Source organism: Scophthalmus maximus, chromosome 9 (genome assembly GCF_022379125.1).
Source record: "Scophthalmus maximus strain ysfricsl-2021 chromosome 9, ASM2237912v1, whole genome shotgun sequence".
NCBI classification, from domain to species: domain Eukaryota; kingdom Metazoa; phylum Chordata; class Actinopteri; order Pleuronectiformes; family Scophthalmidae; genus Scophthalmus; species Scophthalmus maximus.
The window spans coordinates 19,114,123-19,131,469 of record NC_061523.1 but is presented as its reverse complement, the minus strand read 5'-3'; the positions used below and the strand labels follow the sequence as shown (position 1 = coordinate 19,131,469).

Below are 17,347 nucleotides of genomic sequence, written 5' to 3'. Positions count from 1 at the left end.
GTCAGACCCCGCCCGAAGCCGCGTGTCCACGAAAAGACTGTGACAAATGAACGGTTTTGTTTAAAGGGCTTCCCATGAGAAATGTCTTCTGATTAATTAAGACAACAAATACACGGACCTTTTTTTTTTTTCTCTCCTAATATTTCCATTTCATGTTTGAATGGCTAAAGCTGCGATGCCGCCACGGACGCGTCGAGGGGAAGCTGGAACACGACCTCCCCTTAGTGCGTGATTGAGACGAGTACCTCGCCTGTTGAACTCAACAACCCCGCAGTGGGCTTTCCCCTTAATACCATGCTTGCACCCTTTTTTCTTTTTTTTTTTGAAAGCTGTATGTGCTCAAACCTGTTAGGCCAAGAAACACAGCAGAAGTGGAAATGTAATTATGTGATAAACACAGTCTTTTCATTTGGCAGAGGAGCCGCTCGATCCACTTTGCCGGTTCGATTCCCCAGAATTCCTCGTATCTGCAATCGCGTCGGCGCAGATGGTAGGCATTTCCTCCTGCAGCGAATAATGGCCGTGTTTGTTGGTGCGTGCGTGTTTTTTTGACTCGGTGAGAGCTAATTTAATGCGGAGTGCCGGCGTCGAAAGCAGGCCGACCCTCCTGCGCTGTACCGTGAAGTCTCTCCGCATCTCACTGTGTTGATTTCTGACGATGAGGAATGACGGATCAATGGAACAACTTCCTTTGAGCTCCAAAATATGACGCCTGATCTGTGATTCTTATACTTTCTGAATGTTTAGTAGAATTTGTTTTTGTTTTTTTACAACCTTTTCTAGTTTAGTTGACTGCAGTAGTATATTCACTGTTCTTGACCTTTTTTAATATCTGTAGAATCTGTGATTTTGTCACCTTTCATCTACTAGTATCTGTTCAGTTGCAGTTAATCCGTACTGAGGCACAGTTTGTAGATTGATTGCACTCACAAGGGCAAACCAATCATTACTAATGCCCTGCAATGTCTCAATCAATAATATATAATCTATTTGAAAACACTTACCAAATAGCTAACACCTAATTTTGAATTCCACTGTGTTTTGGCAAGTGTGCGTGTGTCTTTGAATGAGTTAATCCAGTTAGCGCATGTGTCTGCCAGGCCACATCAGAATAAATGATGGGTCCCTCTGTGATGATGAATGGTAATTTAGATTTAACATAACTGGACTAACGAGCGCGCTAATGACTCTAAAGCTAGTCTGGACAGCTCTCACCCGACGGGCTCGCGCCTTGCATCCCAATGAGCTGGGGAAAGGGCACCCACACACACACACACACACACACACACACACAGAAGAAAAACATGCCCAAGGGTTTTAATAAATTAATAAATGCATGCATACAAAATCAAATATTCACAAATGGTTCTGTCGGTGAAGCACACACGTCCACTCGACCTCACACACACACACACACACACACACACACACACACACACCCAGCATGTGAGTTGTGTGTGTGTGTGTGTGTGTGTGTGTGTGTGTGTTTTAATTTGTGGGTGGCGTGTGCACACGTGTGTACTCCTCTAACACTGAAGAGCAGCGATGTCGGGCTAATATGAAGCTGATTAATTGATAATCACTCATTGGCCAGTTTTCAACCAGTCGAATTAGACGCAGTTTTCGTTCACTGATCTCTCGACTCGAGTTTTTTTTCTTCTTCCTGCCGACCACGAAGATTGATGAAAATAGACGATAAGCACTTGATCATTTTCAGATATAAATGGAATTAATCAGTTTCATTTTTCATAAGTGTCTCTATCTCAGTCATAAAATATATAGAGAGTGTGTTTTCAGTGGATAGATTATCTTCAGGCTTGAAAGCGGTTTATTTGTCAAGGTGATGGTGATATACTCTGTGTTACGCGACACCGCTCTCTGTCGTCTCTCTGTGTCGCATTTCTTTTTCACATTTTTCTTCTTTTCAAGGTTTGAAATTTGTCTCCAGTGCTGAGAAATCTGTTTCATATGTCAGTGACAATGTTCAATGACTTTATATTCACAGAGGTATTGATCCCACCCGAGCCGCAGTTCCTTACATCTTTGTCCAATGACATTTTCAAACGTGGGATGTGACTTTATGACAGTGTTTGTTTATTACCATTATGGATTTCTGAAGCCACTCGTTTCCTTCATGCGTGTGCAGCCTCCATACATTCAATACCCTCAGAAATCTGATTATTTCCCCCCGTTTAGTTCCTGAAATAGCCAATATTTGCCCATCAGGATGCACTAACTATTGAAGTGTCCTTTATGAAGTCTTCCCGAGCACTGGAATTTAGTGTGTATACGTTTTTTTTTAGCTCAATACCAATTTACTATAAATTTTGTCATGTTACAACTATGTTTTCAACACTTTCTTAACATTGCTTATTTGATAAAAGGACAGTTTGATGCACGCAATCCTACACATCATTAGTCCACCCGATGAAATGTAAACAGATTAAAATACATTTCAGAATTCAGCTCAGAAACCACAGACATATTCTACAGATTCATTTTGGGACTTAGAACCAAAAAAAAAGATCTGATGTGCTTCAGCTGAAAGACTTAGACGAGAGAAAAGCCTTTGCACAGCATAAATTTGCATGCACAGATAAAGGTGGTGGTGGAAGAAAAAAAGAAAGATGCAAGAGACGGAAGTCCGCCTGATGGAGCACTTTTTGGATTCCCTCTGGCAGGACAGCCTACCTGTCTGCTGATACGACAGAAAAATGACCGGAGGACAGCGACGCATTGAGCTTGACAGATGGCAAGAGTGAATGAGAGGCAGGTCGCATGACATGGCAGTGAAGGAATTCTCTTTTTTAAGAAACTGAGTCTAGGAGAGAGTCCTTGAAAGAATGAAAACGGCACGGGGGTTAGAAAAGTATGGGAGGAAAGTGAGGATTTACCCCGCCGTTACTTGACGTGACCACTTGCCCACGTACGCACACACACACACACACACACACACACACGGAAAGAAGGGGTCTGAAAGGACTCAAAAAAGCAAGTGGAACAGCTGCATATTTTATGATCGCTTTTCTCCACGAAGCTTTCACAGAGAGAGAAGGAGCGAGTGAGAAAACGATGGAGTTGGAGAGCCAGAGAAGAGGGGAACCGCGTGTGTGTGTGTGCGCGTGTGTGTGTGTGTGTGTGGTAGTGTGTAGCAGAGGGGGTTTTGACCAACCAGCGACTGTCATAATTCATAAGGGGAGACAGACCGAGTAACTCAGTGCACTGTGGCACTACAAGGTGACTTTCACTCAGCCTGTAACTCTCCCTCTCTCTCTCGCTCAAACACACACACGCACACACATTTCATTCCTGTCCTCTTCATCTTAAGTGTCTCCCCTCTTGTCTTTTAGCTTGTTTTCTCCAGCAATTTTCTCCGACGCCATGTTGCCCCTCATCCATTTTCCTTTCTTCTCTCCTCCTTTTTTACCCTCTCATCTTATCCTTCATTCATTCATCTCTTCCTCTCACTCCTCCCCCTCTCTTTTTGCTTATTCCTGTCACTATGTTTTGCTGTCTCCCCCCCCCCCCCTTTTTTTAAAGAGTGAATACAAAATCTGCCGCTGCAGGAAAGAAAATGACTTAAAACTGTGCGTCGGAGAATTGGAGTAGGTCTTGACTCTGACATCATCAGTTCGAGGAAGTTCACTGATCATTCAGCCAAGCTCTGGGACCAGAATAACCTTTTCTACCACTATTTCTTTTCCCATTATATCAAGGGAGAAGAACGGCGAGAAAAATCGAATGACGTGTATCAAGCTTGTAAGCCGGAGGCAGTCAATTTTATTTCCTCCAGTCGAGCCGTTGACTTCTCAGCCTCACTTCATCCGGGAACTCTTACTCCGCAGACTCCTCACTCCTCTGCCAGATGCCAATGTTGGAAAATACACTTTTGAAAAAGAAGTGGTCAATTGGGAATGAACGTTAGCATGACTCTTTAATGATGCTTCCAGCTAAATTGTTATAAGAAGATCGACTCACACACACACACACACACACACAGGATGCCACAAAGAAAAGTTATTTACTGCCAAACGAAATTGCTTAAACTCAGTCCATTGTGCACGCTATATGAGAAGGATGAGGAGAGCTAATCTAATATGGAGACCGAAAAAAAGAGACTTTTATTTCACGGGAACAAACTAAATCAAATTAAAATAGAAATAATAGGGGCACAGTTATTCATTTAGATAGTTATATTTTTAGAATGCTAGTTCTTTCGCATATTATATCAATTCATCGTCTCTTTTATATCCTAGCAAATTGATGATCTTTAGTGGTGACCTCATCTTGTACCCGGGGGGGCGCATAAAATGTCATATAAAATGTATAAGAGGAGGAGTATATTAAAATGTCAACCCATAACACCGTCTCAAACAGATATTATCCTTTTGGCAAAAACTACAACCTTTCATCTCCCTAAATTATAGTCTATTTTATACCTTTGTCTTTCTCACAAAATCCCGCAATGCACAGCATCCAACCCCTGTTTCCCTTTTACCAAAGTCAAAATCCACTAGCAGATGTAATCATATGACTTCAGAGAATTCAACATGTTTGTTGAGAAAGTAGTTTGTCATATACCTTATGGGTTTCAGGCATTGCCTCAATGACTACTTCCATTTTTATATACAGTCTGCGATTAAATGTCCGATTATCCCGGGTGCAGTCGGTATGTGTTCAACTCAGCTCTTGAATCCCTGATACTTGGCCGCTGGAATCGAATCCCCTAATATAAACCTTTCTTGAACCTACAGTCTAGTAGTACAACGTCTGCGTGTCCTTTGTTTCAGCATGTATAATGTGCATACCATGGTGCTCCCAGATGAACCAAATGGACCATAAGAGGACGTTTGTTTTTTAGGTTTCTCCGTCATTACTCGTTCACGTTTGTGCCCCGCATGTTTGACCACATCCTTTTGTACGTGAATATGGGCACGTGTGTCTGTCTGTGCTTGTGTTTGCGCGGAGGGGCTCAGAAAGGGGACAGAGTCGCGCGGCGTTCTGCTGTTCAGTGCTTTTGGTTTGGCTGGCCTTTTGGCTTCTGTTTGAGTCCGCGGGCTCGGTAGAGCCATCGCACCCTGGCAGCAGCCAGCGCCCTGGCAAAAACAGAAGGGCCCGACCTGAGAGAGGGAGAGAGGGAGAGAGGGAGCGGGATGAGGCAGTGTGGGAAAGAGAGAGAAGAAGCAAATGACGAGCAGACGAGACGGAGAAACTACTGAATCAAAATAGCTGGGAGGGTTAGCGAGGAGAACGGGGGAAGAGAGAGAGACAGGGAAACTGTGCCCTGGGAGAGGAGCTGAGATAAATGCGTAGGTAACTCCCATATTCATAATAAGGACTTGGGATTCGGAGACAGTAGCCGTGGAGAGATCCGGGTGGTGGACGGGATGAGGAGAAGAGAAGCAGGGCCTGACAAAGAGATAACAACAAGGAGTTTGAGTTGACTGTTTTCCACTGGAGTTAATAATGGATTGATAAATTATTCAGCAAACATCTTGACAAATTTTGAGATAATTTTAAAATGTCATATTTGTATTTCTTAAGTCTCTGAGAAAAGCTTTCGCTTCATTTCTTCCTCTATAATAAAGAGGGGACGAAATAGGGAGCAAGTATCAACAGAGTTCAACCATGATGAGAGTTGGCTGCTGACAAACCTCAAGAGTGGTGCAGGTAGTAACATGTGGCGGCAGCAGCCGCCGCCGCCGCCGCCGCCGCCGCATCCCTACCGAGGGAGGGCGCGGTGAGCGGAGAGCTTACGCAGAGGTGGGAGCAGCGTCAAATATCGAAGGAGCCGCCTGACCCCACCAACAATTCATCACGTCCCACTGGGCGGCAGGCAGGAGAGAGGTGGGGGTGGGGGGTGGGCGAGCGAGCCAGGGGAGGAGGACGGGGAAAGTACAGCGATTTAAAGTGGAAGTCAAGCAGAGCTAAAAGACAATTAAGAGGAGATAAGAGGGACAGCAAAAGAAAGGGGAGTCAAGGCAGGGAGGCAATATGCAATCTGATTAATTCTCATTTAAGGTGTAATGGCCTCATCAGTAGATTTGTATTTCACATTTCTTTCGTTGACATGTTCTCTCTCTCTCCCTCCCTCCAGGAGGCGGCGTGTGTGTTTATACAGCGTCAGTTGATTTGATCGTACGCAGCCATTATCCGATCGCAGCTCTGGGAGCAGCGTCTGTGTCTCAACTCCACATTTCACCCTGAGAAACCTTCGGATATTTTCGAGGGGTGAATTTTTTCGCCACTGAGCTTGACACATTTCTGGACAAAGGTTCTCCCGCCGTCCTTGAGGCGTTCCTAAAAGCTCGCAGCGCTCAGCGCCTTCTGGTCTCAGTGAGGAACAATGCAAACGTCCATCATTCAGTTAACTGATGCGTTGCTACAGAGACCTTTTACTTGCCTCCATTTGTGTAACCGTGTTTTCAGCACAAAAATAAAATATCACATTTTCTTAAATGCCAAGGTTTCAATTATAGCATTGTTTAATTCTTTTTTTCTTTTCACTGTTTCGTTCACCACCTGAGCGTCAGTCGCACGCAGCGAGTACCACGGATTATCTTAAACTCTTTTCCCAGTTTTGGTTGTAAACAGTCGAGCTTTCCCAGGGTGGTTTCCAACGGCAACCCTCTGGAAATGTCAATGTGTTTCTCAGAGGTGAGAGGACTAAATTGTGCGACTTTGGTTGTTCAAACACTTCAGAGCTTATTAAACTAGCCCGATCACACGCACCCACATACACACACATGTATGTATGGAACAATACATATACACAAAGGAGCACAAGCACAAAGACGATCGCACGCACGCACACACACACAGTAACGCGCGTTTGACGCATAAACACAAACAAAACACACACCAGGCTGCCAGGGTAAAGCAGGCATTAAACCCCGTGGGAAAGTTCAAATCGGAGACAAGTGAACCACTAAAAGCCCTTAACTCTTTTACCTAAAGGCCCTTAAAGCCTGTGTGCAGACCTTATAGACCTGTAGAGCTCAGTGTTAAAGTCAACGGGGTCAGAAATCACTTCAACTCGCAAGTCTCCCGATCCAAAGAGACAATGAATGAAGGACGAGAGCCTTCGCATTCGCATATTCGTTCTCCAACCTCCCACACACACACACACACACACACACTCGTAAAGACACTCAAGCTTTCATTAACACAGTTACATCCTTGAAAACCCTTGTGTCCACAGAACACACCCGCACACAAATGAACAAAGGTGCATACGTGCATTTGTACACTCACTCACCTACACATTCCAATGGTCACACACACACACACACACACACACACCTGCGCATACAAAAGCATAGCGTTGGTCTGCGCCATAGTGTGGCTCTCGGATGAGTGATTACTTCAGGGGTCGGTGAGTCTCACCGTCTGACTCAGCGAGACAGAATACAGCTGTCCCGCCCCCGACATGTACAGTACACACAAGTGCCCATATAATCACATAGGCATACACAGTTGTATCGAAACTGACTGTACAGGGATATCTCCCCTCCCCCGTGAACTATGTGATTGCAAGAGAGACACGCATGTTGGAGGGTCTCCTGGTTGCTTTCTTTTCCAGTGAAAGAGTGAACGTTAGTTTTGAGTGGGTTTTTTAAACAAATGAGTCATTTAACGAGTGAAGTGTTCGTGCTTTTCCTATCGCCTCCTCTGCTGAAGCTGTAATGAGGCCTTGGGGGAGATGGTGAGAGCTCTTCACACAACTCAAAGAGTCTTGTGGGCCTTTCGATAGTGTAGGCCCCTTTACAGCACCTGTGTGGGAAAAGCTCCCAGGGAAATATATTCCTGTAAGAGCTATGTTGGCATTAGGTTGAACTTTAAATATCGTCTGTTCTGTGCTGCTGATTAATATACACGACTATCACGTAGCATATAGCCAGTTTCTGGAAACTCTTACTTTTTGCACTGTGCAAGAAATGCTGCACTGTATAAAGCGTATGCAACTACCGCCATGGTTGAGTTGTGTCATGCTGCACTTCTCCTTACTGCCTGTAAAATGTGACCCCCCCCCCAAATAACTGAGTGTGTGCAAAGCTGCAAGAAATTAGTCTCCCAAAAAAAGTTTGGCTTTCATATGGTCTGAAATTTTGGGAAATCCTCATATCCGCTTTCTAGCGGGGGATTTAGTTGAGCAGAACGATTTCACCGGAGCGCCTTGGTTCAGCGCAACGTCTAGAAACAGCTACCCTGGTCCCAAAAGCAACATAATCTGCAGACTAGCATCTCTGTATCCCAGCTTTAAGATGAGTAACAGGCTGTATATCGTTTGTTTAACTGACAAAAAAAAAAAAGGGGGGGACAAGTGTAGAATTGACATGTTGTGGTGTTAGGGTGGTTATGGGCCAGAATATGTCTTGGCCAGGCACAGTAACCTCCTGGCGTATCGGCTGGTTGCCAGACAACCTCACAGTGATGGAGAGACTCCAGGAAGTTATCGCACCTGGCCAAGAAACGGCTATCACCCCACTTCTCAAATGCTTTTGCTAAGCTAAATAACTCTAGGTATTTCTGCTTGGACACTGCGACAGCTACATTGTGGTGGTATCCCATGTCAATTCCACCTTTGGCCAAATGTTCTGGGGTCAGTAATTGCCAAGATGAGGTCTCAGTTTGTGCCATTTTGAACATTTCGTTCGTGAAAATATACATGTCCAGCTGCACGTTAGAGTAGAACAGATTAAGAATTGATTTTAAACTCGGGGATCATCCCCCGAGTCACTGGATGAATTTAAACCTGTTAACAACAACCGCCTAATCAATGTTTACCCTGCTTTCACTGTGTATCTTAATACCACATTTGACCTGCACACCCCGAGTGCATGTCCGCCCCCACTTTATTTTCGTCCAAAAATATCGTTTTGCATTTAATCTTTCTAATCAATTTTTTTTTTTTTTCAGTAACTGCACTGAAATTCCAATTTGATTCCTGAAAAGATTCAATTCAGAAACAGGCGTGTTAGCTTGGTTTAACTTGACATCATTTATAACAGCATAACCTTTCTTTTTGCATTTTATTTTAGATATCGAATGGTGTTTCCAATGTGTTTTACACATGATGTATTGAATGCAGGACATTAGCTGGAGGTGTTGGAATGTGAACATTAGTTATGGCCCAAGTAGAGTTTTTTTTATTTTTTTGCAACATGCAACGGTACAAAGTGCTGAATCCACATTTAGGTTAATGCTGTGTTTCTTTCCTTCTATCCAATTGTTTTCCCCAAATTAGAAGTTAGTATTTTCCCACCACAGCATTTAACAACCTCCAGGGAAGGTTTATGAAGTCATTATGCTGCCGTTACAATAACCATGAGATGGGTATAATAGAGGTTTGAAGGCAGAGAGTAAGAAAGAAAAAAATGATATCTGCAATTTACACTCCGACACTCGAATAGATGTGGAGAAGGAGTAGTGCAGAGCAGCTCACAGGTTCATCTTGGACAAATTGTCACTTCAACACTAAGTCCCATCAAAGTCTGTTGTATAATATTTGCAATTATTACTAACCGTGTGATACATCCACCAACAATGCAGAGGTAAGTAGGTCCATACACTACAATGACTTGTTGTTGTGCTTTCAGTTTGTGGTTTTATTCCCGCAATGGAGTATTGATTTGAGATTTCAGAATAGGTCCGAGTGCACCAGAGGGTTTTTGCCCCAGAGATCCATCTAAAATGAGATATCAATACTAGAAATGTGTAATATTCCAAGATGATTGCAGAGGCTCAAATTGAAGCGACAAACATCGAAGTTGAGCCTCTGGTTCACAAAATGATAACAGTTGTGTCAACTCGCTCCTCATTTGTTGTAAATGCTGGACAAATTATCTTCAGAGAGAACATTTTTCCTAAAAATGAATGCAAACACGTTCATTTACAGCGATAATTTACAATAAAAGTACTTAAGACTAAAATGGACATTGTGATACTTTTACATAAAGGCACCTTTTTATGATTTTGTTTTATGTTGTGTTTTGGTGATTCAGTCCTCCGTGTTTTCTTTTCATAGACCATAACTAATGTTAGTGATTACGAGAGAGAATAATCGTGTTGAATGTGAAGTCGATATCGGTTGTAATCACAGTCATAAAGTTACACAAGTTGTTATTTAGCGTTTTAGTGGCTGCAATAATTCAGCCATTATGTCAGTGTATTGATCTGCGTCTGTTAAGGCTGATTGAGCATAATAGAGACTAATAGAAAATTCACTTTATTACAGACACACACACACACTCACACTTGGTCACAAGCAATGGCAGCTCAGACTTTTTGCACACAAATAAATACAATATACAACTCAACAGAACCTAAGAACTACCAAATAACTTTTAAACATTAATTCTGTATGTAAAATGTACGCATTTTTTAATTCTTCCCACATCTGCAGAAGTTTACGTCCACATTTATCCTACTCAAAGGGACGTCTAGAGGACATAAGGCCGGTGATGGACATGTTAATGAAAGTGTGACCTCAAGGTTTGACTTAAAGCACAGAGCCACCCTGTGCAGTTTTAATTTCAATTTGACACAAAACACATCAGCAAAGCATGTACAATATTGCTTTTATAAACAAAAACTGGTCTTAATGACCATCATGTCCATTAGCCCATGACACTGAGGTGTGTGTGTTTGCATGCATGCGTGCAAGTGCGTGTTTCTCAAGGTTAAGGTTAGGCTTGAATTGGTTATGGTCAAGGTTAGGGTAAGGGTAAGGCTGAATGAAATTGAATACAATGTCCTAAAAAGGATAGCTGCTCTGTGTGTGTGTGTGTGTGTGTGTGTGTGTGTGTGTGTGTGTGTGTGTGTGTGTGTGTGTGTGTGTGTGTGTGTGTGTGTCTGTGTGTGTGTGTGTGTGTGTGTGTGTGTGTGTGTGTGTGTGTGTGTGTGTGTGTGTTTGTGTGTTGGGGGGGGGGGGAGCAAAGATTGACGTGTAAGGCTTTGACCTCAGTGTGTAGGTTGCAGCAAAGACACATATGATAACATCACTCTCTTTCTCTCTGTCTCACACAGACCACACGCACACAGACACACACACACACACACACACACACACACACACACACACACAAACGATAGCATCTCCCTGGTGGTTTTCCTCTAAAGAGTCTCCTCCATCACCGACTGCAGAGGCCCTTTTACTGCAACAGAGAGGCTACTGCATTGCGTGCAGACACATGGAAGCTTGCACAATGCATACTGACTCAAGAACACACACAAAATACAGGCCTATACACTGTATGCACACACCTTTGGTAGACCATGGATCTATCCTGCAATACCACTGCAGCCTATCTCAAATTAAAAAGAAAGGGAAAAAAAGAGCTGAATAGGCTTTTTGTGTTAGAAACATGGTGTGTCTCAAACACTGTTAGACCAGCCTCTTCTACTGTGACTGCAAAAACAAAATGTGATTTTCTCTAATAATTAATCCGCGGAGCAGCAAAAAGCTGCAAGAAAAAAAACAACCTTTCTAAGCCAAAGCCTAATGTCCCTTAGGAAACAGCTGCAACTTCAATGTTGCTAATACATAGTCGACAAAGTATTTCCCTAACCATATCACATCGTATCATGAGTTGTGTAACATCTGTAAATGGGACCGTGAATACACAGCCAACGCTCTGGTTTGGAGTGTGTGAGTCTGTGGTCAGAGGACAGTTTGGTGTGTTGGGATCTGTCAAGTCTGCAGGATTATAAAGTTTGGACTGGCATAAGGTGGAAAGTCATCATCGGAACCGAATGTAGAGACCACAGACTTGAGTCAAATGTAGAAATCCACAGGTGTACAGTCATCTCACGTCTCTCCCTGTATCTCGTATTGGCCAAGCGTCTGTTGGAGCACCTGGATTTTTAAATGTGAGAAATTCATCCAATTAATATGTTTTTTGGAGACAAATGCTCGGCACATTTGAGGTACAGTGTTAAAGTTGGATAAAGTCTTGTTAGTAATTGCACAAAGTGACGTAGAAATTACGACACTGTTTCAAACTCTGATTTGGTGAGGTGATTGGACTTTTACCAACGGATCATTTGTATTTTCCCAGTATCAAATAGCCATTTCTGTTTTCACCTAATTGCAATTTTCTTTTTATGGACTATGTTAGATGTTTAAGAGTGAGACCATGGCCATAGCGCAAGATAAGGAACTGGGGGAAAATGGTCACAATATAAAACATAGTTGTGGACTTCCAAATTATATTTTTACTGTTTGCCTTGGCTTAAGTCGGTGTAGTCGCTACTTTATTAAGGCAGCGAGATGTGGAGGGTGGGTTGACCGGAGTGAGTGGGAGAAAAACTGACAGGGAAATTGCAGAGGGAAATTATTGTTATTCCACAATTAAATTATATATACTGGGTGGAATCACCCCTGACAGGGCTGACCAAAGCAGCGCTGCTGCTGCTGCTGCTGCTGCTGCGTGTGTGTGTGTTGTGCATGTGTGTGTGTGTGCGCGCGAGCGAGACCGAGTGTGAAACTTTATCCGTCTACCAAGGCCATTGAGGCTACACTGGCAGCGAGGAGACTGGAGGAAGAGAATCGGATGGAGAGAGAAATTAAAGAGAAAGAAAAGGAGTAACATCAACAGAGTGAGGCAAAAAACAGGCTATTTTAAGGCTGAGTGGGTGTTAGTGAAAACACAGCAAACCCCCGGTGATGAGCCTGTTTTGAACCCTTGTGACAACAGCATATGTCAAAAAAAACCCCATATCCTTAATTTTTGTCCGTGAAATCTGACCGTGGTCAAACTGTATATTTAGGCACAGACATATTGCAGATGCTCAAAAAAAAAAATCCTTTCATCTGGAATTTGGGCCGTTTTTCGGAGAAGGCTGACCTTGTGTTGTCAAATGGGATAAATGAACGGGTTTCACTTTGAATTTTTTTAAAAACAACTGCCCAGTCTTTCTCCTTCCCTAAACAATGACTCTTTGAACATACAAGGTTTCGGGTGATATGTAAAGTAAACTTATTTTCTATCCAGTGAACGATCCGTGAAACCTGGGTTGCACTGGCTCTTGTTGATGTTTGCTCCCCGCAAGCCACCAGAAAAACAAAAATACCCTGTAGTATAAATTTAGTAAATCCTTGGTTTTCTCATTTAGCGTGAATCTCGTTTACCCTTTTTTTCAACGTTGACTTTTTCTTTTACTTCTTTTACTGGACTTCCAGTACTGACCAGTCTCACACCTTGTTATTATAAGGGGTTATATTTTTGCTGTATGTTTTTATCTCTCCCCAAATCAACTTGGGAATAGATTACTGGGATTAATAGTGCAACGATTCAGGTGAAAAGGGTCCACGGGAACATTTGCAGCTCATAGTTGATCTTTTTATTTTCATGTGTTACCTGATGAGTAAATCATGGTCGTGAGTCGGGGAAATTGAGGTTGGTGGTATAAACCACCTGGATTCTTTTTATTTTTTTTTAAAACATCTTGAATTTTATGGTGAAAGTCAATAAAAACCTAAATGACTTGAGCCCTCTTATAGCCTACTGTAACCTCCAAAGATAATAACTCACAGATCCATTATGAACATAATGCCAGTTGCATGTCTTTGTCATGTCTGATCTTTTGCTGTTTTGTAAATGTGTGTGCAGGTGTGCACTGCTGAAGTCAGAAGGGACCTGCTTGTGTTCTGACGTATTTTGTTTCGTACATGCAGTTTAACCAGCTTGTAGTAGACTGTCATTGCAAAATGTTCCCCCGGCGGATTGCTTTGATGGAACAGCCTTTTTTTTTTACGTTCTTTTTTTCCCCCAGTTCTCTCATTTCTGTCTCCGCTTCCCTACATGAAAAACACTGAGAATCAATAGGCGTTATGTTTCTTCAACACACTGTGCGTGCATGTGTGTGTTTTCGCGTACTGACAGTCAACCTTGTTTTTCATCCCACTTTCAGGTCGATACTACATATGAGACAGTGTAGTTTATGAGAGAGCTAATAGTCAGAGACAGAAGTGACCTGTTTATAAGTCAGAAATGGAAGCAACACAGATCGTGTGTGTGTGTGTGTGTGTGTGTGTGCGTGTGTGTGTGTGTGTGTGTGTGTGTGTGTGCACGTGTGCATTCATATGAGGGTGTGTATTAATAAATAACGAGTTAAACCTCTATGTGATGACTTGGCACATGCGGGGAACCTGGACAGAGGATCAGAATTTGCAAATGCAGTGTGTTACAGTTTTGAGGATGTTTTTAAATTTAGATTCAGATTTAGATTCTTTTTTTTGTAAAACCTAGAATCACAAATTAGTTTATTTGACTTGTTCCATACATTGAACTACCAGACCAATACATTTGCACCAGTGTGTTATTTTTCTGACACTATTTTTTTTTCATTTTCCCTCTCTCTGTTTCTCTGTTCAGCACCCTCAACAACAACAACATCACCCTCATCCCCCTGTCCAGCTTCAACCATATGCCCAAGCTGCGGACACTGTGAGTATGACACTTACACACACACACACACACACACACAAAGAAACACGAACGCTCAGAGAAAATAACTTTCATATACTACAGATACTCATACACGGGCACTCCGTGGTTAGATGTGAACACGTACTGTACGTACATGCACATGGATGAATAAATGCCTGCTTTCATCTAAACCGAGTAAGTACATATTACACACACATGAGTAATGTTCACTTACACACACACTCACACACAGACACACACACAGCATGGCAGCAGGGTCTGTGTGTGATCATCTAATCATGCCATAATAAGAGACCAACTCTTCTATTGTTTCATGACTGTGAATAATCATGTGGCCATCGCCGCACACACGCACTCACACACACACACACGCACGCACACACACACACACACACACACACACACACACACACCCCTGACTAGTGGTAACTTCATCAATACCACAAGAAAGATTTCTTTAGGCTCTATAGTTCGGTTGGCTTTGATTCATTAGACGAAACATCATATACTGATGTTACTGATGTGAGCACAAACATTGAGATACACACACACACACACACACACACAAGCACACACACGCGAACCCCAGGCCAAATCATCTTCTCTGATTGATTAGAAGGAGGACCTCGATTTGTGTGTATGTGTCTGTGCGTTCTTAGTTTTTCTTTTTTTCTGTTGTGTGAAGGGAAATCTCAAAGTTCTCAAGGCCATGGCACGACATCTCGAGGGAGGCTACCCATAATCCCATGGGACTGTCTGAGAGGCAGACCATTGGTTGCATTCCTGCTGGCCACACTGGGGTTGAATTCCACCTAACCATGCATAGAATGGGATTTCCTCCCCACGAATCACAATTTCTAAGAGGCACTTGTGTGGTCACGCCAGCCTACTTATCATTCAGAAATGGGAATTTCTCAAACACGACTAAACACAAGCAGGATAACAGAGGTCCATCTTCTTCTCTTTTTTTTATTTCTGCTCAACTTTTGACCGACAGTGTCTGTCAAAAGCCAATCACATGGCAGCGCTTCGATAATTCCCGCATACGGCTGCCACACTAGTGGCGACACCGCTCGAAATCAGCCTTTTAAAATTGGATTTCAGGAAGCGGCACAACGACACAGTTGCCAGGAGATTGAGTGCAGAGTTACCAATATCCAATATCTTTGAATCAGAAGCCCTCGTCGTCTTCTGTTTTCTGTCAACACTGAGTGGCTGCCTCCTCTGATTCCCTGATCCTCCGGTGCTTCCTCTCTTTGTCCTTCCTAATTTTTCTACATCTTTCTCACACTTAATGATCTTCTCTTGCCATCCTAAGCCTCTTTCCTTATGTCAGCTGATGTTGTTGCTTCCTCCTCCTTTTCTTCCCCTGTCTTCTTCCATTCCCTCATTTCCTCTTGTTCTCTTCTGTCCTCTTCCTCCTCCTTTTTTTTTTTGCCATGCGCTCTTCACTTTTGCCCTCCTCCCCTTGTCTTCCATCTTCTCTATGTCCAGTGTTTATAACTCAGTCCATCCTCCCCTTGCCTCTTCTCCTGCTCTGCCTCTTCCTCCCCCCCTGCGTCTCGCCCTCTCCCCTGTATTAAATGTTGTCGCCCTCAGACCCCACTATTGAATTTGCTGCGTTTATAAAAATGACTCATTCAATCGAATGTTTAGGGATGTCCCTGATTTGATTAACCGTGAAGTTGGAGAAGTGTATGTAAGTGTTTGGGTGTGTGAAAACTTATTTCAAATTCAATGCCCCCCCCTCCCCTGTCACCTTATTCAGTGATTTCTTCATTGAGCTGCTAACATATACAGTCTCTCTCTCTGTCCATCTATCTATCAATATGTGGTCTTCTTTCATCCCCTCTCTTTTTCTGCAGTATCCCTTTATTCTATTAGCAGTAATGATATCACCTCATGGTGCCTCTTATTCTGAAACTTGAACCAGTGAAAAGATTAGAACTCCCACTGCTTGTGTGTTTGTGTAACTCACTGCACTGAAGATGTGCCCGGTAACCCTCTAGAGAAAATACAAAGCAAACACACGCGCGCACACACACACACACACGGAGCACTTTCTCCATACCCCCTGCCTGTTCCATTCTCCCCTGTGTTTTAATCCTACTTGTCAGTAATTAAGGTTGAGCCGGGGGTGGGGCAGGACGTGGATATCCCCAGGCAGGGGTTTGACTATAAACTGGATTTATAATGGAAGAATGGTATTAAAACCCACTGCCCCCGCTGCGAGCATCAATGAGCCCATCTCGGTTCCATAACAGGATTTGTCCTCTGCTTTATTACAAAGGGAGGCCTGTCTTCTGAAAGGCTAGATATCCCGACTGGCATATAATATGCTGACAAGACATTCTGCTTTTCATCCGCCCTCCTCTTCCTCCTCATCCCTCTCTCGCTCTCAAACAGTCTACAAAAAAATAAAAAGGCTCACTTATAACACAAAGAAACATATTCTTTCCCTCACCTGATGGTATCTGGCTATGCAGATGACACTTGCTTATAGGCTTATGGTTTCAGATTTTGTTTCTCTTAGATTTCAGCCTCATTAAAATGTGAATTAAATTTTAAGAAATTCTCACTCTCAAGATTTCAAAATTATATTTTAAAAACTGTGAACCAGTTGTAGTACAGATGAGTTTTTCAAATGTAAGTTTTCAATTCATTTACCACCACAAACAAAGTTGTATCCTCTTTAAGCTGAGAGATGGATAGATGGAAATATTTTTTTTATTTGCTCCATTTCTTTTACTCCCTCACTCCTTTTGGATTCTTCTTCCTCATTTATATTGATTTTCTCCTCCTTTGTGTTGACCTTCGTCATGTCTTTTTTCCCTCTTCTCCATCCGTTCCCATAGTTATCGTCTTCTTTCATACCTCTGCTCCACTGGTTTCTC

General features: G+C 42.8%; 1 protein-coding gene across 2 annotated transcripts in view; it reads left to right on the top strand.

Moving 5' to 3' along the window:
- slit3 (slit homolog 3 (Drosophila)) overlaps window positions 1-17,347 on the top strand; it is a 217,608-nt gene that overhangs the window by 139,843 nt on the left and 60,418 nt on the right. For both annotated transcript variants that reach the window (XM_035650188.2, XM_035650189.2), the window contains one exon: window positions 14,379-14,450. In XM_035650188.2, coding sequence (XP_035506081.2) covers window positions 14,379-14,450 — 72 coding nt within the window. The remainder of the gene's footprint in view (window positions 1-14,378; window positions 14,451-17,347) is intronic.